At 42.6% G+C, this 21,770-nt stretch overlaps 1 protein-coding gene across 1 annotated transcript in view; it reads right to left on the reverse strand.

Moving 5' to 3' along the window:
• LOC138970844 (uncharacterized) overlaps positions 1 to 21,116 on the reverse strand; it is a 24,476-nt gene extending 3,360 nt beyond the window's left edge. The window contains exons 1-12 of the mRNA XM_070343396.1: positions 20,997 to 21,116; positions 15,471 to 15,612; positions 14,645 to 14,769; positions 11,160 to 11,262; positions 10,362 to 10,474; positions 9,400 to 9,490; positions 8,975 to 9,096; positions 7,831 to 7,939; positions 5,069 to 5,214; positions 3,213 to 3,297; positions 2,751 to 2,908; positions 206 to 314 (exon numbers count right to left, since the gene is read on the reverse strand). Of these exons, the coding sequence (XP_070199497.1) occupies positions 206 to 314; positions 2,751 to 2,908; positions 3,213 to 3,297; positions 5,069 to 5,214; positions 7,831 to 7,939; positions 8,975 to 9,096; positions 9,400 to 9,490; positions 10,362 to 10,474; positions 11,160 to 11,262; positions 14,645 to 14,769; positions 15,471 to 15,612; positions 20,997 to 21,033 (1,340 nt within the window). The 5' untranslated portion in view covers positions 21,034 to 21,116. The remainder of the gene's footprint in view (positions 1 to 205; positions 315 to 2,750; positions 2,909 to 3,212; positions 3,298 to 5,068; positions 5,215 to 7,830; positions 7,940 to 8,974; positions 9,097 to 9,399; positions 9,491 to 10,361; positions 10,475 to 11,159; positions 11,263 to 14,644; positions 14,770 to 15,470; positions 15,613 to 20,996) is intronic.
• Between the last annotated feature and the right edge of the window lie 654 nt (positions 21,117 to 21,770).

A 21,770-nucleotide genomic window follows, 5' to 3' on the forward strand; every position in this document is an offset into this window, starting at 1 on the left:
GGGTGGGACATAGATACCGTCTCTGGGTCTGAACATAGAGTTGACTCGTGTAATACAAGTGTATGCATGTCTAGATGGTATCAGCCATCTGCACTTCTGACAAAAAAGTAAGAAGTAATGTAAAATAAGTGTGTAAATAAACTTACACAATAGTAAATGAAAACAAAAATCATTAGATTAGAAGTTAATGGAGTGGAGTACTTACTCGCACCACGAGTCCACAGAGACCAAGCCAGCATCCCTGATGGGCATCTCAGCGTTACCCATACACTCCTGGAACTCCTTGCACGTGCTCACCGACTGGCCGTCCATCGCTGCGCAATACAATACAATACAATACAATACAATACAATGCATTGCAATGCAATGCATTTCAATACAATTCAATATAATATAATATAATATAATATAGTATAATATAATATAATATAATATAATATAATATAATATAATATAATATAATATAAACTCGGAGGCAAAAGAAACGCAAATAAAGGATGCGTTAATTAAACCTTTATGGACTTTAAATAAAAAGAAAATCATGATACTAGCATGTTCTGCACGTGTTGTTTTAGCGGTCTTATCTGGTCAGAACCGTGTTTGCCGTTATCTGGGTCACACGCGAGGTCTTGTTCACGGGGATCCCAAACCGTCATGGGGACCACTTTCAGCACATGCAGAATGTGGAAAAGCAGCTTTTCGTGTTCAGAGTGTTCAGGCAAGCTGTACCGTACTCACAAAACTGTTTACAACATTCATTTCTGCGACACAAGCGCGATGCCGAGACTATCACCAGATCAGCGCCAACAGGCGATCGGGAGACTTGATGCCGGACAATCAGTTCAGCAAGTTGCTTGGGCATTTGGAGCAAATGTCACCACGGTTTATCGCCTGCAGCAACGTTTTCATGTCACTAACAGTACCTGCGACTTACCAGGACGTGGCAGACCCCGGGTAACAACAGCCCGACAAGATCGCCATCTTGTCCATCAACACCAGCGAGATGCATTCGAAACTGCCGCCAACACAGCCCGTAACACATTCGGGGTGCATGTACAACCCGTCAATGCCAGAACTCTACGCCGACGCCTTGGTGGGCAGAACCTGGTAAATCGGTGTCCTGCTCGACGTCCTGTCTTGACAGCTCAGCATCGCCTGGATCGTCTAGCCTGGGCCCAGCAGCATGCCCACTGGCGCCATCGGGACTGGCGGAGGGTTATTTATTCGGACGAGAAACGCTTTTGCCTGGAACCTGGCGATGGGCGTGTCCGGATCTGGAGAAGACCTGGACAGCGGTTTGCTAACAATAACATCCTGCAGCATGATCGATGGGGAGGTGCCAGCGTCATGATATGGGGCGCCATTGGTGTCAATTATAGCGAGTGGGACCTGTCGTCTTTCAGAACATCGGCCAAGGTCGTGGGAATGGTGTCAATGCAGATCGCTACATCAATCAAGTCCTGCGTCCCTATGAGGTTCCATTTGTCCAGAGGTACCGGAACTGCCTGTTCCAGCAAGACAATGCCCGTCCCCATACTGCACGTGCTACCCAGGACAGGTTGCGTCACAACAGCGTGAACATTCTGCCTCATCCTGCTCGATCTCCGGATCTCAACACAATCGAACACTTTTGGGACATCATGCAAATAAGGATTAATGCCCTTGGCCGGAGACCCCGCACAGCAGCAGAACTGCGTGCTGCCGTGTCCCAGTTGTGGGCTCAGGTCCCTCAGCAGCAAATGAATCACCTCGTCCTCTCCATGTACCGGAGGTGCGCCACAGTCATCAACGCCCAGGGAGGAGCAACACGCTATTGACTTTCAACAGTCTTCAAACATTGTTCAGTAGAACATGGCACGTCATGCTCTCATCCAAATACACTTTTCCGTATGGTTTTTGTATCAGTCAATTCGTTTCCTTGTTATTGTTAACCCGAAATAATTAATTCGACATTACAATTCATGGGTAACCCATCTTCACTGCAGCATTTGCGTTTCTTTTGCCTCTGAGTTTACTACATGTATAATATAATACTAGACACTACAGGTGGGCATCTCAGCGTTACCCATACACCTGAAACTCCTTGGACTTGCTCACCGTCCATCGCTGCACAGTGCAATACAATACAATACAATACGATACGATACGAAACAATACGATACGATACACAACACAACACAACACAACACAACAACACTATCCATAAAGGAATACGCATTGAAAATACATTCCTGGTAATCCTGGTACAAAACAATTAACGAAAACAAAAATACAATACAGTACATTACAATTACAACTGTTTTTTCCGGTGTAATTATGACTATCACATTTTCTACAAGGGGGACGCCTCACATTGTCCGTTAGCAGTTGCTACCCAGTGTGCCCATGCAGAGACAGTGCTCCAAACATTAGCATCACGGATTTCATTTATTTATTTATTTATTGATTGATTGATTTATTCATTCATTTAATTATTTTTCATGTATTTTCTTTTTTACTTTTTAATTATCTATCTATCTATATATCTATCTGTCTATTTGTCTTTCTGTCTGTCTGTCTGTTTGTCTGTCTGTCTGTCTGTCTGTCTGTATGGATGTATGTATGTTTGTATGTATGTTTGTAAACATGCATGTATGTATGTATCTATCAATCTATTTATTTATTATCTATTTATTTATTAACATCCAACGAACCAGATCAGGGTAACAAGCGCATGTCTAGGTCTGCCAAGAAGGTTTCGTAATACCCACCCCGGCAAACTTTCTGGCTGATAGAAGACAGTTTGACCAGGTCTGGTCTCTTTCGCTCGTCGCTGTGGGACATTCCTCCTTCCTGGTCGCGGTGCGGTCTGGTCAGGTTGCAGGCTTTGACAGCCCCGCCGGCACACTCCTGGTAAGTCTTGATTGTCCTGTGTTAGAAGCGAGTCGTACAAGTAACTTGTACGTATAGCGGCTTTTCCCCTAGCCAAGCTATGCATACAGATAGAAAGAGTTGCTTCCCTTGCAGTGACTTCTCAGTAGGAGTTGCTTCCCACAGACAGTGTGTTTGTGCAGATAGGAAGGCCTGAAGATATTTTGGTGTGCCACAACGAGAGCGAGAGAGAGGGAGAGAGAGAGAGAGAGAGAGAGACAGACAGACAGACAGACAGACAGACAGACAGACAGACACAGACACAGACAGAGAGGCAGACAGACAGACAGACAGAGACTCACGTGCACTGCTGACTGAAGGGAGTATCAGCCTTAAGAACGACCAGACCAAGTTTGCAACGGTTTAGCTCCAGGCAGGACCCCGTATCTGCACATCACACTGTCGATATAAAATGATGTCACACGCTTTCCTTCTTTGCCACTACTAAAGCAAACGTGTGCAAGATTGTATGTTACACGCTTTGGAGCATGTGCAAGCACGGATTCAAACGAAATTGTCCCTCCAAAAACCCCAAAATGCACACACGACTTTTATTTCTCCTGCTGTTATCGTTTCTTCTCTTTACAAATTATTCAACGCTGAGAATACTGAAAACGGCATCCCAGACGACAGTACTGTTTCCATACGCGAATTTAGCTGCCCTTGGAAAGTGGCTCGCTCAGGAGGCCTGTTAGTCTGAATCTAGAAGGACAGAGTTATGAACATAGATGACAAAGATCCCGGAAAGAACAAACATTTCGCGGATGCAGACACAGAAAGACGTCATGAAGATTGCGATGCTTCAAAAGATACAGACTGTGACGATGACTGTGACGTCATTCACATATACCGAGACGTCATTTATAGTTGTTCGGTCACTTTCGTCAAAAAGTAGATCTCTCCACAATGGCTGCTCCTGTGTTTAGGTTTATCAAGCGTGAGTACGCAAAATGTGTTTGTTCTCTCCTCTGTTGAAGCTGTGAGACATAATCGCCATTACGAGCTAGTCGTGTGACAGAGAGTTTTCTTGCACACTCGACTGCTGCTGTTTCACTCCGGCTAAAGCCGTCGTGAAACATCTACAGTCTCGTGTGCAAGAAAACTCTCTGTCACACGACTATCTCGTAATAGCGGGTAATATCGCACTCTGACAAACTTGGTGGAATAAACAAGGCAAGGCAAGGCAAGGCAAGGCAAAGGCGTATTCCATAAAACCTAATGAAACAGGACCCCGAAAAAACGAAGATCTTCACGTCAGTGTACTCGATGCTTTGGGCCAAGAAGACTCAGCGGCATATTACTCAGTGGTTATGGAACTCTTTCAATGTCGTAAAATATGAACCTTTTCAGTTGACAATTTCTCTTCGATTTAACAAATAACTACAAACACTCGATCCAGTTAGCCTTTTACAAATCGTTTTTAAAGCCCGATGCCATACAAGAAGGGGGGAGGGTGGGTGTTGGGGTGGGGGAGGGGGTGGGGGGGGATGTGGTTGAATGAGACAAAGACAAAACGACAAAAAGAGACCAAGAACATTCCTTTCGACCCCGGTGCAAAAGGTCACATTAATTTTGACAAGGTAAACTGCACTTACAACACCAACATTACATCAGACACTATAAACGAAACCAAAACAACAACGATTACGGTTATACTAGATGACGTCATTAGTAATACCGACACTTCTTATTATTATTCTTCTTCTTTGTTCATGGGCTTAAACTCCCACGTTCACTCATGTGTTTGCACGAGTAGATTTTTACGTGTATGACCGTTTTTATCCTGCCATTCAGGCAGCATACGCCGATTTCGGGGGAAGCATGCTGGGTAATTTCGTGTTTCTATAACCTACCGAACTCTGACATGGATTACAGGATCTTTTCCGTGCGCACTTGGTCTTGTGCTTGCGTGTACACACGAAGGTGGATAAGGCACTAGAGCAGGTCTTCACATAAGTTGACCCGGGAGATCAGAAAAATCTCCACCTTTAACCCACCAGGCGGCCGCGACCGGGATTTGAACTCACGACCTTACGATTAGGAGGCCGATGTCTTATTCACTACCCCACTGCGCCCGTCTAATAATTATACCGACACTTATGACGTCACGGATTATTACTGTGAAACAATGATGATGTCATCCGCACTGAAAACTTACAGACTTGAGCCATTCCGCACATCATGTCGGCTGCTCCAAACGCTGCCATGTTGGCGTCATGGATGAAAGAATTTCGCGCTTGACTGGTCACAGCAGGACAGCTGTTGATGGTTTTTGTCGCGCAGCCAATCACACCCTGCAGCGTGCTGTGTGCAGCAGACACAAAATGTGACATCATATTTGCCTTTTCCCTGGCAGTCAGTTAGCGTCAAGCAGGAACTATAGGCTCGTTTCGCACAGTCTTAATTTCGGATTTTGAAAGAAAGACCGAAAGAAAGACCGAAAGAAAGAAAGAAAGAAAGGGAGAGATAGAGAAAAGGAAAGAAAGAAGGAATGAAAGAAAGAGAGAGACAGAAAGACTGAAAAAACGTAAACGAGAAAGAAAGAAAAAGAAGAAGAAACAAGTCGCGTAAGGCGAAAATACAATATTTAGTCAAGTAGCTGTCGAACTCACAGAATGAAACTGAACGCAATGCAACGCAGCAAGACCGTATACTCGTGGTCCACCGCTCACGGCATAGGCAGTGAAATTGACAAGAAGAGCGCGCGAGCGGGGTAGTGGTTACGCTATGCTGCATAGCACGCTTTTCTGTACCTCTCTTCGTTTTAACTTTCTGAGCGTGTTTTTAATCCAAACATATCCTATCTATATATTTTTGGAATCAGGAACCGACAAGGAATAAGATGAAAGTGTTTTTAAATTGATTTCGAAAAAAAAATTTTGATAATAATTTTTATATATTTAATTTTCAGAGCTTGTTTTTAATCCGAATATAACATATTTATATGTTTTTGGAATCAGCAAATGATGGAGAATAAGATAAACGTAAATTTGGATCGTTTTATAAATTTTTATTTTTTTTTACAATTTTCAGATTTTTAATGACCAAAGTCATTAATTAATTTTTAAGCCACCAAGCTGAAATGCAATACCGAACCCCGGGCTTCGTCGAAGATTACTTGACGAAAATTTCAACCAATTTGGTTGAAAAATGAGGGCGTGACAGTGCCGCCTCAACTTTCACGAAAAGCCGGATATGACGTCATCAAAGACATTTATCAAAAAAATGAAAAAAACGTATGGGGATATCAATCCCAGGAACTCTCATGTCAAATTTCATAAAGATCGGTCCAGTAGTTTGGTCTGAATCGCTCTACACGCACGCACACACACACATACACACACACATACACACACACACACACACACACACATACACCACGACCCTCGTTTCGATTCCCCCTCGATGTTAAAATATTTAGTCAAAACTTGACTAAATATAAAAACAAGTCGCGTAACGCGAAAATACAATATTTAGTCAAGTAGCTGTCGAACTCACAGAATGAAACTGAACGCAATGCCATTTTTCAGCAAGACCGTATACTCGTAGCATCGTCAGTCCACCGCTCACGGCAAAGGCAGTGAAATTGACAAGAAGAGCGGGGTAGTAGTTGCGCTAAGAAGGATAGCACGCTTTTCTGTACCTCTCTTTGTTTTAACTTTCTGAGCGTGTTTTTAATCCAAACATATCATATCTATATGTTTTTGGAATCAGGAACTGACAAGGAATAAGATGAAAGTGTTTTTAAATTGATTTGGACAATTTAATTTTGATAATAATTTTTATATATTTAATTTTCAGAGCTTGTTTTTAATCCAAATATAACATATTTATATGTTTTTGGAATCAGCAAATGATGGAGAATAAGATAAACGTAAATTTGGATCGTTTTATAAATTTTTATTTTTTTTTACAATTTTCAGATTTTTAATGACCAAAGTCATTAATTAATTTTTAAGCCACCAAGCTGAAATGCAATACCGAAGTCCGGGCTTCGTCGAAGATTACTTGACCAAAATTTCAACCAATTTGGTTGAAAAATGAGGGCGTGACAGTGCCGCCTCAACTTTCACGAAAAGCCGGATATGACGTCATCAAAGACATTTATCAAAAAAATGAAAAAAACGTTCGGGGATTTCATACCCAGGAACTCTCATGTCAAATTTCATAAAGATCGGTCCAGTAGTTTAGTCTGAATCGCTCTACACACACACACAGACACACACACACACGCACGCACATACACCACGACCCTCGTTTCGATTCCCCCTCGATGTTAAAATATTTAGTCAAAACTTGACTAAATATAAAAAGAGAAAGAGAGACAGATATAGAGAAAAAGAAAGACACAAAATATAGAAAGTAAGAAAGACAGACAGAGAGACAGACATACACTCACAAAGAAATACACAAAAATAAAGACAGAAAAAACAGAACAGAACCAAACAGAACAGAACACATTAACAACATTACCACCACCACCACCAACAACAACAACGACAGCAACAGCAGCGGCAACAACAACAACAACGACAGCAACAGCAGCGGCAACAACAACAACAACAACAACAACAACAACAGCAACGTTAACAGACACTCACAAAGAAATAAAGAAAAACAAAGACAGAAAGAACAGAACAGAACCAAACAGAACAGAAAACAACAACAACAACAACAACAGCAACAACAACAACAACAACAACAACAACAGCAGCAAAAAAAACACCCCAAGAACAACAAGAACAACAATAACAGCAACCATCTCTGTTAAGTCCTCATTGTGAAAACAACCATCCCATTCTGAGTAAAGTCAGCTAGGTTCTACATAAGAACAACAGCTGACACACGATAGAGTATGGACACTGGTCAAAAGCAACAATGACCTGCAATGGGCTTTGCAGTGACGAAGTGGAAGCTTACCGGCAGAGATTCTGAGCGGAGAACGCGTTCTTAGAGGTCATGAATGCGTCGATACAGTTGGTGAAAGCTGGACAGTCGTAGATGGCTATTACCTCTGGTTTCGCCACCACTGCAAACACACACGCACACTCGCACGTACGCACACACACACACAAACACACACACATCCCTCCACACACACACAAACATCCATCCACACACACACACACACACACACATCCCTCAACACACACACAAACACACACACACACACACACACACACACACACATCCCTCAACACACACACAAACAAACACACACACACACACACACACACACACACACACACACAAACACACACACACTATGTATATTAACATTTCACAAACAAGATGTCCGTATTTCGCCTAAATACGGCGCATGAAATCAAAGTTCAATATTGTGAATACACAAAACATGACCTAGCCATTGCTTATGTTCTTACGTAAAACTGAAACAAACAAACAAACAAACACGCAACAAGATCAGTAAAGTAGAACAAAAGACGGTTGGAATAATGTTATTGCGACTGTCGCAAATGTTTATCTTTTCTGATGTTTGTTGTGGATTTTGTTTCTCCATCTGTGACAATTTAAGATTCAGCAAAGCTTCAACGCATTGTTCCCTCGGGGATTCTCTACCTTTGCTCTTTTAGCCACAACAAGCCGACCATACCACCAACACCAAAATGCGTCACAACGCCAAAACAACAACCAACAACAACAACAACAACAACACTATCGCCAATACCACCAACACCACCACCACCACCACAATCAGCAACAACAACAACAACAACAACAAAAACACCGCCAAAACCACTACCACAACCACCACCACACACAAAAAACAAAAACAATAACAACAACACTATCGCCAATACCACCAACACCACCACTACCACCACCACAAACAGCAACAACAACAACAACACCGCTAATACCACCAACACAACCACCACCACCACAAACAACAACAACAACAACAACAACACCGTCAATACCTCCCCCACCAGCACCTCGACCACCACCACAAACAACAACAACAACAGCAACAACAACAACAAGCTCGCCACTGCCAACAGCAACACCTCCCCCAGACTGACAATGAAGGAATGGAACGTACAAGCACAGGCCTGGCCGATCATCCCAGAGACATGTGAGGGCATGGGCTGTCCCATGCGTGACCTGATGCCTGGACACGATGCTACGGCGCCTTCCACGCAGAGAGCGTAGGCCTGGAACAATCTGTGACACACATACACACACCTGACACACATGTCGGCAAGCAGGCAGGCACACATGCACGCACGCATGAACCTACGCACGCATGCACGCACGCACGCATGCACGCACGCACGCACGGACGCACTCACGTATGAACACACGCGCACACACGCACCAACGCACGAACGCACGCACGCACTCAAGCACGCACGCACACACACACACACACACACACACACACACACACATACATATTCATACAAGCACACAATCACACACATGGGGGGGGGGGGGGTTCTATTGCACGGTCAATGCTATTCTTACCCGCATGTCTTGTTGTCTAGCCCGCTCTGTTTGGGTGCACCGAGAGAGAAACTGGCCTGACACTGCTTCAGTGCTGGGCAGCTGTCTTCACCTTCACACATTGTGACACCGTCGTTTGAATTTTCTCTTAGTTACCCCCTCATCCCCCACACCGGAGAAATCTTAGAGCCGTACAGTTCGGTAGACAATTCATATAATAAGCAGTATACTTTTCCCTACAGAGGCATGCAGGACACATTGACGGCTTAAATGTCGTTATCTTTAATCGTCCCTTATACAAAGAGAATAACCGTTTGGATCATTGGCAAGGTATGATCAGTCGAGTTGGCCAAACTAAGATATGTTTCCCAGGATAAAGTGCACGGAGTAATGGAATTTTATTAACGCACACAACCTCCACAAACAACAGCATCGCCATTACCATCACCAACAACAACAACAACACCATAACAAAACTGACATAATAGTGTAAAGAAATCCTCAGTCGAATGGACCCCAAAAGTATCACCAATATAAGCGTGCAGTCTGTTGTAATGTTAATTTTGTAAGTCGACGAGGAATGATTGAATAAAGCAATAAGCGTGGTTTTAACAAATCACAATCTACATACAACACTAATCATCTAGCTCTTCCATCCTGTGCATATCCCTTATCATTTTCATCACCTGATCCCCCCGTCTCTTGCTCAATCTCTCTCTCTCTCTCTCTCTCTCTCTCTCTCTCTCTCTCTCTCTCTCTCTCTCTCTCTCTCTCTCTCTCTCTCATATTTACATTGCTTATTCTGTTACCCTCGATAAATAAAGTTCAATTCAATTCAATTCAATTCTCTCTCTGTCTCTTCCTCGTTCCTCTCTCTCTCTCTCTCTCTCTCTCTCTCTCTCTCTCCCTCTCCCTCTCTCTCTCTCTCTCTCACACTCACTCACTCACCCCCTCCCCCCGAACACCACCACTCCAGGACTTACGACAGTAATCATCCAGCTCTGCAATCCCGTGAACAGCATCCCTAATCTTTTTCATCACGTGACACTTCTTGTGCACTTTCTGGTGCAGACACTCCATCACATTTCTGGTCGCACTGTCGTAAAGGAAGAAACTAAAGTAACACCTGCGTGCACAACGCACGAAGGCACGCACATGCATACACGAGCATTTCATTTCATTTACTTCACTTTATCATCCCAATGCTGAGAAATTTGGGTCGCTTCCTCCCAGTGGAAAGCTAGCAGCAACAAGAGTGGCGCTACCCAGGTGTGTGCGTGTGTAGGTGTAAACAGCCACCTGCACTTATGGCAGAATGACCGAGGTCTTTTACGTGCCACTGTGGTGACACGGGGGAGGGACATGGATACCGTCTCTGAGTCTGCACTTTAAGTTGATCCGTATCCGTCCCCGCCTGGATACGAACCAGTGACCCCAGAATCAAGTCGAGTGCTTGACTACTAGAAGTAAACATTAATGAAAATATATAACTAAAGTTTTGTTTGTTTGTTTGTTTGTTTGTTTGTGTGGTTGTGTGTGTGTGCGCGCGCGCGTGTGTGTGTGTGTGTGTGTGTGTGTGTGTGTGTGTGTGTGTGTGTGTGTGTGTGTGTGTGTGTGTGTGTGTGTGTGTGTGTGTGTGTGTGTGTGTGTGTGTTCGTTTTAACAACAAATATGGACACACTTAAGGCAGAAAGATGTGTTAACAGCTGTGATCTGTGTGCTTAGATTTTAACAACAATGACAACGACGACATAAGCATCAGCAAATGTCGACAAACTTACGGGCAGAAAGATGTATTTATAGCTGTGATCTGTGTGCTCAGATACGTCTTTAGCGCTGGCTCGGCGTTCATACAGTCACCCATCCGTATCATGCATTTGAAAGCTGCACACACAAGAACAATCTAACACGTTGCACGACATAATATGACACCCCTTCAACATCTTTCACTTGGTTCGACCCATATTGAATGGTTTGAGTTTATTTAATTCAGCGAATGCTGCATAAAACATAACTAGAATAATCAGAATAAAAAAACAAGAAAGGTAAGTTGTTGGAACGTTGTTATTATCAAAACGTAATTGTAACTTATTCTCCCCTCTGCTTCTTTACCTCTGTAAACTTGTAGAGCTAGTTATTTTTCGATAAACACCCAGCAACCAAACAAATAACGACCCAGCAACAGCCTGAATCCTCGATAGCGCAATGGGTAGAGAAGCTGTTCTGCGTCGGTACTACTTTTGCGACTGAAAAGTTCCGAACGCTCTAATGTACGAAGTATACATCTCTGGAGCAAACAATACAAACATACCGCATTTAAATTAACAACTACAGGCTTGAACACATGAATCTCCATATAAAATCCATGAGTTTGGTTGTTTTCTGAATCTAGGTCTGCTGTGCACAAACGTTCATCGCAAGCAAATCCCCAAGGCAAGTAACTCTCATACTTTGTCTAGCGACAAGAGTAGTTCCCCTTTCAAATTTCTTTTCACTCAGTTTCTTCGACAACAGACTGCAATCCGACGGTCAGTTTTCAACAATATTTCATTTAATAAACAGATCACACGCAACCAAATGCACACATCTCATCAATTTAAACAACATAAAGCGGTTTCATACACTATTTTCCCCAGAAAACTGAACTTCATACAGTTTTTAACGTTGGAACACGGGTGCAAAAGTTCGTCTGCTAGTCCCATTTGACGAAAGAACATTATCCTAAGCGATACCAAAACATATACAGAACACACAATATCTGCCTTTGCCGCCACAGCAGAATAACAGCATATTTGTGTACTTGATTTTAGTCCAAAATAGGAACACTGACAAGAAGTGTTAACAGAATGAAATGATTTGCACGGAACTATACAACCGCGCATTAATCGATCGCCTGCGCAGGTTGACTGGTTGAGTGAATAGGATTCGATCAAACTTTCGCAAAAAAACTCCTCTTTTCTTTGAATAACTGAAGAAAGGAGGAATAAAGAGGTTACACACCTCGTCTCAGTGATTATCAAAAATAATGGTCTCAGTTCGCGGTCATGAAAAAGCTCGCTAAAGCTCGCATTTTTCATGATCCGCTAACTTCGACCATTATTTTTGATAATCACTGAGACTCGGCATGTAACCTCTACGTAATTTTGTCAATAACAAACGTTCCAACAACTTACCTTTCTTGTTTTTTTATTCTGAATTTTGGAACGTTGGCAGTCTCTTTGTTTTTGGATTTTAAAATAATCAGAGCATTTCACATACTAGACTTTGAATTTTGTCACGATTCTTCACTGTCACTTTTTTTTTCTCCAAAATTTTAATCAATCAATAAACACGTGATAACAAACATGGTAACTGTGTGTTTTCTGTTTGTACACATAATTTCTCATTTACATGCTTTACCTTAAATCAGAGACAATAAACAACTTGTTTCTAATTAATAAAACGTTAGACTAACAAAATCTCAAAACAACATGATTTCCAAAAATAATTCCCAGTGTTAATCGTGAATCGGGTTTTTTTTAAATGCTTACGCACATCTTTGCGATTAAAATAATATGATTAATCTTCTTCATATTTTTGCTGTTACTTTTAATACCAAAAAGCACATCTGTAATATTCAACCTAATTCTTTCACCAATGTTTACTAATATGTACATTTCAATATATTTCCAAAACCTGAGCACGGTTGGGCATTCAAAGAAAAAATGCTCCAATACATCAAGTTCATCCTCACAATATGTACAGTTTTTATCAGCCTTCACTTTCATTTTACACAATAAAATATTAGTTGGATAAATGTTTTGCAATATTTTCCAATGCAGTACACGTAATCGAACTTCACTAGTGACAGTGGCTGCATGCTAAGTTCCAATTCTTTTCGTCAATTTCAAATCCTAACTTTCTTCTCCAAAATCCTTATAAACAGGGTGGGCTGTATTTTTTTCCTACGAGAATCTTTCGAATTTCTTTTACTGATCTCACTTTTTTTCCACAAAAGGTCGGAATGTCACAGACTGAACAATTTACATCGTCTATAGCTACATTTCTTAAAAGGAGATGTACAGCTGTACGAACAACATTGTACTCAAGCAATCTATTTGCAGTGTAGCCAGTTCTTTCACACACTTCTTCATAGGTAGCAAAACGTCCATTCTCACACACATCGCTCACATAAATTATACCACTTTTAATCCAATCCGCAAGAAAGAGTGGGTTACCTTGACAAATTATATCTTTGTTGTTTCACAACAAACCCGATACAGAATTACCATTATCGACTTGATTATTATCAAGCCATGCCTTCAACACAGCGGACCAAAATTCCGATTTAATACTGTCCAATCCTTTAAATGGTTTGCTATTAATGTTCGCAAAAAAACATTCAAAGCGACTCCCAAAACGGAAAAACAGTGCTTTTGGGAGCCATGACCATTTCTGGTCTTCATTAGACAGAGTTAGGTTCACAACCCAGCTTAACAAAAAGGAACACTGCATCTGTCGCAAATCAATCATATTCAATCCACCTTGCTTAACTTCGTTACATAAAACAGTTCTTTTCACCTTTTCAAATGCCTTCCTGTTGCAGTCTTTTTTGCGCCACACGAAGCGAAACATTAACCTATTAATTTCAGTTAGAACGTCGTCTGGTACAATCAGCGCCTGCATTATATAGACAAAATGTGGCAGAATAAACGTTTTAAATACACAGACTTTACCAATAATGCTCAAATTCCTTTTCTCCCACACGCAGATGAGCCTTTTTGCAACATTCACTCTCTCTTCCCAATTCTCTCTCACTTTTGATGCACCCAGACTTTTCATTTTGTCTGTACATGCAAAACCGCAACACTCATTCCTACAGTTCTTCCGTGACCCAAACCACATTAGCTTGGATTTTTGGTGATTTATGTTCAAACCTGATATTTCCGAAAATTTATCAATCAAAGCCAGGGCTTGCAACATGTCATGTTCATCTTGCAAAAACAATGTAACAACATCAGCGTACAACAATACTTTCAAAACTTTATCCATATCTCCGTTGTTCCATAATGACATACCCTTTATATTTTTGGCCTCTCGAAATTTGATTGCGAACAATTCAACTGCTAATACGAAGGCTAGTGCAGAAAAAGGACAACCTTGCCTTATTCCGGAATCAATATTCACTGTCACTTAGTCGAAGAACATTTCGTCGGACGACTCATCGTCGTGTGTATGTGTTCAAGTGTGCGTGCGTGCGCGTGTGTGTGTTCAAGCTTATGCTAACCCTCGTTGCAGAACTCCTTCTGTGTTGACTCGACGGCGGCAAAGTTGCTCTTGATGGCGGCTATTTCCGTGGCGTTACAGTCGGCTGTGGCTTCCCTGATGCATTGCATGGTCGTCTTGAGTGTGCTGCATGCAGAATAAACCAGGTCAATGTGCAACAAAGAATTTGATACTGAGGGTTGCATTTTCTGTTGAATTCACGTGTAACTGACGCATCAATCACTTTGCCAAATTCATTGAAAAGTAGTCATGCTGTTACTATGTGGTCTTAATGGATGTTTTGATGTCATTTAAAGCTTAGTTGGTAAAGCGTTGTACTTGTGATCTTCAAGTCAAAGGCTTGAATCCATGTCAACTGTATGTGATGACTCAGATACGGTACACATGCCCTACCGCCGTGTCACCATCGTGGGGCGTAAAAGACTTCGGTCATTTTGTCAGAAGTGTCACACTCAAACAAGCACTGGTAGCTCGGTCCTATTTTCTGCGAGCTTTTGATTTGGAAACAGGAACACAAATGTCCAACCGATGTGCCGATAAAGTATTGAATACATTTTTAAGAAAATAATAGATCAATTCCTGCATATCCGTGATATTTGTTCCACATTCAAGGAAGCTGTTTTTATTATGATTTGGAAAAGTGGGAAGCACTGTGATAGTTTATTGCAAGCACACCAAAATCACAATAGAATGCATTGACGTTCGACACACACTACCGTGCACAATAAACACTTTCAAAAAGGGTGCGGGGGGAGGGGGGGGGGGTGGGGTGTGATTTCAGTATACGTATCTATTGACCTCCGCCTAATTGTAATCAGGACACGTACCCACATGCCCTGTGCCACGTCGTCTCATTAGGATTCACAAAGCTGTTTAAGACGCCTGACTGCATCACGTCGGTGACACACGTCATACTCCTGCTGACGTCACAGTGATTGTCGGCACGTGCTGAGCACAGCACAGACAGAGCTGAAACAGATCAATGTCACATTTGTGAGAAAGTTCAAGGTTAAAAAACAAAGGATTACTGTACTCACCAATACAAAGACGACACAAGACGATTACGAATTTTCGCTTCTGGAAGCTTCATCAGGAAAAGAACACAAAAGACAACAAAAAGCAGACGCAACACGGAACGAACAGGGTTTGAAAGAAAATGGAGGGGAAACACGCAAAAAGGGAAAGGAACTCTAGGAACGGAAAGTTCAAGGTTAAATAATGTTTATAATGATTTGTTTGAAATGCAGTATCAAAAATAGTCACAGGTTGGTTATGGGCATGTTAGAAGCAGAAGAACGTGCAAGGTGATGATACATGTGTTAACGCCCTCACGGCTAAACCATCAGGGGCATGTTCCTGGGTGTTACCCCGACATGCCCGGTCAAGGTCAAGGACTGTTTATCAACCCAAAGAGAACCTCACGGACGCGTTTTATGACGTAATAATATTACATGCAGCACGGACGCAACACCATCATCCTCTCTATCTCCTCCCTCTCTCTCCGTCTCTCTCTCTCTCTCTCTCTCTCTCTCTCTCTCTCTCTCTCTCTCTCTCTCTCTCTCTCTCTCTCTCTCTCTCTCTCTCTCTCTCTCTTACGTTTTGCTCTTTACTGCTTTACACCCTTGCTTTTAACACTCCCTAGTGGAATACGCTTGTCCTGCTGTCACACGTTTCATGCATATAACTATACTTACACACATGTTTGTTCTTAGTTTCATTCAGTAAAGACGAAACATCTCTTATTTAGCTACAATAGATTATCCCCTCTTTCGGACTAGAGGCCAGATGTTAAAAAAGCAGATCTCTGCTTTTCCAGTACTCACGTAAAATAAAGAGTTGTCATTGTCAAAATTAACAAACGGTGTCAGTCTGGAGAAAAAAAATTCAGTAAAAAAAACAAAAACAAAAAACAATAATAATAATGATAACTTAAATGGTTATAATAAAGAATACGAATAATAATGAAACGCAATCTGCACAGAAGCACCAAGGCTGTTCAATGTCGGTGTGTCTTCAAGCCGAAGGATGCTCCTACAATTATAGTACAAAGCCTGCACTCGTCTCTTGCGCTGTGCAGGAATGTGTACACAGCGAGGGAAAGCAGTATCTTTAACATGTCTTTACTCCCTTCTGGCAGGGAAAATCCACGACAATAACACTCTGCGCTCGAGGGGTGATGCTTTGGTGAAAGTCAGCCGACCGTGACCTGGCGACTGTTCCCCTGAAGCCCCCACCCCGGCTAAATGTGGGGTCAGGTGTCCATGAACCGAGCACAAAGTTACCCTTGCTCACCTTGCTAGCCACATGCACGGGCCTACGCACTTTCTGACTAATAGACGATTTTCAAAAATAACTCTGTCGGGTTTGTATGGGTTGTGAAAGAGTGAATACCCTTGCTTTTCCTCTGACAAATAAAGTCACACGTGCTCCTGTCCACGTGTTTCCGACACACCCCTCGCTAGTGATTGGCCCCTTCAATGTTCGTCCGAGTAAAAAAAGCATTCAGTCTTTCACAAGCCATACAAACCCGACAGAGTTTTCTTCTTCTGGGAATTCGTCTATATCTGAGTCTCACGTCCTCTTAGACCAGTTGGCCTTTATTGGGACAGGTATTGGTAATACGCTGAAGACATGGTGTGATACTTCAGACTCGAACAAACCCACTGCGGTTGTCTTCTTCGACACGCCAACATTAGGCTTGTTTCCTCAAAGCATCGAGATACGATCATGATAATGAGAGGCAGGAGACGATGCATTCGTGTCTTCAGTTGTGTCTTTTTCAAAGCCCTGAAACTTTCGCTGTGAGCGTGGGATCTTTTTCGTGCGCACGCTCGTATACACACAAGCTGATTAACAAGTCCATTGATCTACACGTTTCAAACCTCCCAGAAAAGGAAATAAGAAAAAACAAAACAAAAACAATCTAACAACAACATAACATAACATTTAAAAAAATATATATTAATCAGAAATCATTACAGGACGTAAGTGGATCATGTAAAGAACACACAAACAAGCACATACACACAAACAAACAGATCAACAAACAAAGAAAAGGCTACATAAATTCCCTATTCTATAGTAACAGTAGGACATACTCGGGTTGTTTTCCTTGTGTTTTTACTAATTGAACAAATATTGCTTATTGACAATTATAGTCTCAGTCAAAATATAAAAGCGAAAAGAAAAATGTCCCTACAGAAAATGTGCACAGAACATAGTCAATCTCTACATTCTTTGACTGTTTCCAAGTGAAAGGTAGCTCTTTTTTCTCATGTAAAACTGTTCAAGGAAACGAAGATATCTTTCATCCGAACACTAATTCCTTGACGATGGAAACCTTCACACAAAATGCATCACCCCAGAGAAATCTCACAGATTGCTGTCCAGTCATGGTTTTCAAAAGTTAAGATTCCACAGATAAAAAGCATTTCCCCACAGGGTATCTAGCCCATGTAGAGTTTTGAACGAAAAGATATTGAGTATCAAGGGCTATTCTTAATGGGATACAATCAATGGCGATCATAAAGTATGATATAAACTTCTTTTCAAGTAAGTCATGTAGTAAGCAATATTCCAAAGAACTGACATGGAGAGTACATCTAAACTCAGAGGCAAAAGAAACGCAAATGCTGCAGTGAAGATGGGTTACACTCGAACAAACCCACTGCGGTTGTCTTCTTCGACACGCCAACAATGTCGAATTAATTATTTCGGGTTAACAATAACAAGAACACGAATTGACCGATACAAAAACCAGACGGAAAAGTGTATTGGGATGAGAGCATGACATGCCATGTTCCACTGAACACTGTTTGAAGACTGTTGAAAGTCAATAGCGTGTTGCTCCTCCCTGGGCGTTGATGACTGTGGCGCACCTCCGGTACATGGAGAGGACGAGGTGATTAATTTTCTGCTGAGGGACCTGAGCCCACACCTGGGTCACGGCAGCACGCGGTTATGCTGCTGTGCGGGGTCTCCGGGCAAGGGCATTAATCCTTCTTTGCATGATGTCCCAAAAGTGTTCGATTGGGTTGAGATCGGGAATCGAGCAGGATGAGGCAGAAGGTTTACGCTGTTGTGACGCAGGAAGTTCTGGGTAGCACGTGCAGAATGGGGACGGGCATTGTCTTGCTGGAACAGGCAGTTCCGGTGCCTCTGGACAAATGGAACCACATAGGGACGCAGGACTTGATTGATATAGCGGTCTGCATTGACACCATTCCCACGACCTTGGCCGACGTTCTGAAAGACGACAGGCCCCACTCGCTGATTGACACCAATGGCGCCCCATATCATGACGCTGGCACCTCCGCATAGATCATGCTGCAGGATGTTATTGTTAGCAAACCGCTGTCCAGGTCTTCGCCAGATCCGGACACGCCCATCGCCAGGTTCCAGGCAAAAGCGCTTCTCGTCCGAAAAAAGAGCCCTCCGCCAGTCCCGATGACGCCAGTGGGCATGCTGCTGGGTCCAGGCCAGACGATCCAGGCGATGCTGAGCTGTCAAGACAGGACGTCGAGCAGGACGCCGATTTACCAGGTTCTGCCCACCAAGCCGTCGGCGTACAATTCTGGCACTGACGGGTTGTCTATGCACCCCGAATGTGTTACGGGCTGTGTTGGCGGCAGTTCCGAATGCATCTCGCTCGTGTTGATGGACAAGATGGCGATCTTGTCGGGCTGTTGTTACCCGGGGTCTGCGACGTCCTGGTAAGTCGCAGGTACTGTTCGTGGCATGAAAACATTGCTGCAGGCGATAAACCGTGGTGACATTTACTCCAAATGCTCTAGCAACTTGCTGAACTGATTGTCCGGCATCAAGTCTCCCGATCGCCTGTTGGCGCTGATCTGGTGATAGTTTCGGCATCGCGCCTGTGTCGCAGAAATGAATGTTGTAACAGTTTTGTGAGTACGGTACAGCTTGCCTGAATACTCTGAACACGAAAAGCTGCTTTTCCACATTTTGCACGTGCTGAAAGTTGTCCCCATGACGGTTTGGGATCCCCGTCAACAAGACCTCGCGTGTGACCCAGATAACGGCAAACACGGTTCTGACAAGATAAGAACGCTAAAACAACACGTGCAGAACATACTAGTATCATGATTTTCTTTTTATTTCAAGTCCATAAAGGTTTAATTAACGCATCCTTTATTTGCGTTTATTTGCGTTTACATAACAATGAAACTGTAGACAGTCATCAGAGAACGTTAAAGGCACAGTAAGCCTCCCGTAAACCATCACAGAGCTCCCCGAGCGTCTAAATACAGTACAAGCATACTTCCATTTGAACGCTCACCGAACGGGAACATCCTGGCTGCTTTCTGTCGAGCGTGAGACATTTTCCAAGAATTTATTTTCGTAGACTTGTTCCGTTAACAACAACGGCGCCTCGTTTTTGCGCTAGACCTAACTTTTAAAATCTAAATAATAAATTGACAGCTTGTTACACAAACATTCTTTAATCATAAAAGAATTCGTTTTTCATCAAGACAAGATCAGAACAATTCGAAGTTGTGAAAGTTTAAAAAATGAAAAGCCCGGAAGCAGGGTCACGCAAGGGTCGTAGCAGACGACGGCCGGTTTATCAGTGCAAATCGCCGTTCCTCTCAACAGTCACAAGCCATCGCTAGAGTTCTTGTGAACCACAGCCGTTGTTTCGTGCATAAAAAAACGTGCTATTGTAGATAAGCTCACGTCGAGTCGCATTCAAATGACTAACTATGACGACTGCATTGTGAAAAGGGAAAACTGGATCACACAGGTTCACGATGGCTCAGGGGTAAGATAAACCACGCAAAAATAAATTCTTTGAAAATTGTTCGCTCTTTACGGAGGGCACCTAGGATGTTCTCAATTGGTGAGTGTTTAAATGAAATGGTGTTTGTACTGTGTGTATAAGCCTGACCGTATCTGTGATGGTTTACGGGAGGCTTACTCTGCCTTTAATGTACAGCGCGTGTTTATATCCACGGCCTCACAGTGTGTGCAAGTCAACTGTTTTTTAGTTGTATTATCTTTATTGCCGTCACTAGTTTCATATGTATATGTGTTTGCCCTGCAGTCCGGACTGACGATCTTACAGCGAACGACAAGAAGAAGATATGTATATGTGCACATCGACTGTATTTGGGGACACGTCTCGACGTAACTCACTTTTTATTTTTTTATTTTATTTTTTTATTCGTACATACAAACGCCAAGAAGAAACTAAATTATGTTATCCATGTTTGTCAATACCAAAAGTAACTCAGTCGTTACACTGAAACAACTCAGTCGTTACCGCAATCTCAATAACATGAAAAGATAAATGAGTCGTACAGAAGAAAAACATTCACATGAATACTACTCACCCACAAAAAGAGCGAGGAACACAGATTTCGTCTCCATCTTTCCACACCGGGTCACGCGACTTATGTCAGAGACGGATGCAGAATATTTGGCAATGACAAATTGTGGATAGTGCAGCAAGTCGGGATTATACTTGGAGCCAAGATTGACAATGATGCTTCAACGATATCCTCGGATCATTTGATGTGTCAGATTTTATGGGGCAAATAAACGCCTAGGACGAAATTTATCTCTCCCTTTTTACATTGAGTCAAAAGCTGTTTTTCTCTCCAATGTTGGCCGTGGAAAGGAAGGAGGTCCGAAAGAAGAAGAGAGCATTAGGGAGGGTTTGGTCACTTCGCTCTGTTACTACTGGATGCCGTTAAAGAGTGAAGAAAAATCGTAAGGTTCTGACCACAGGCACGTGATATGGCTCCATCTACTACCCACAGCCAGTTTATGTTGAAACACAATTGATGCAACAGTCGCCCCTACTCTTTTGAAGACCCCCCCCCCCCTTCCCTATTTGGATCCTGTTTCAGTTCGGAGAAGAATTGGTCATAATGTCGGTACATGTACCCGTAAGACTACCTCCCAAGTTAAAGACATGACAGACTTACTCAGATTACTTGCTTACTTCAAAGGGGGCTTGCACTATATTCAAGAAAACACAGAAAGTTAAATGTTTTGTGCATATCAGTGTCCATCGAAAAAGACTATACACTGCTAGGAGACGAGGAAGTAAAAACTGCTTCCCACGGTTGGAGGGAATGAACATGCATATATATAGGCCTCTT

This window comes from Littorina saxatilis, linkage group LG7, assembly GCF_037325665.1.
Source record: "Littorina saxatilis isolate snail1 linkage group LG7, US_GU_Lsax_2.0, whole genome shotgun sequence".
Taxonomy (NCBI): domain Eukaryota; kingdom Metazoa; phylum Mollusca; class Gastropoda; order Littorinimorpha; family Littorinidae; genus Littorina; species Littorina saxatilis.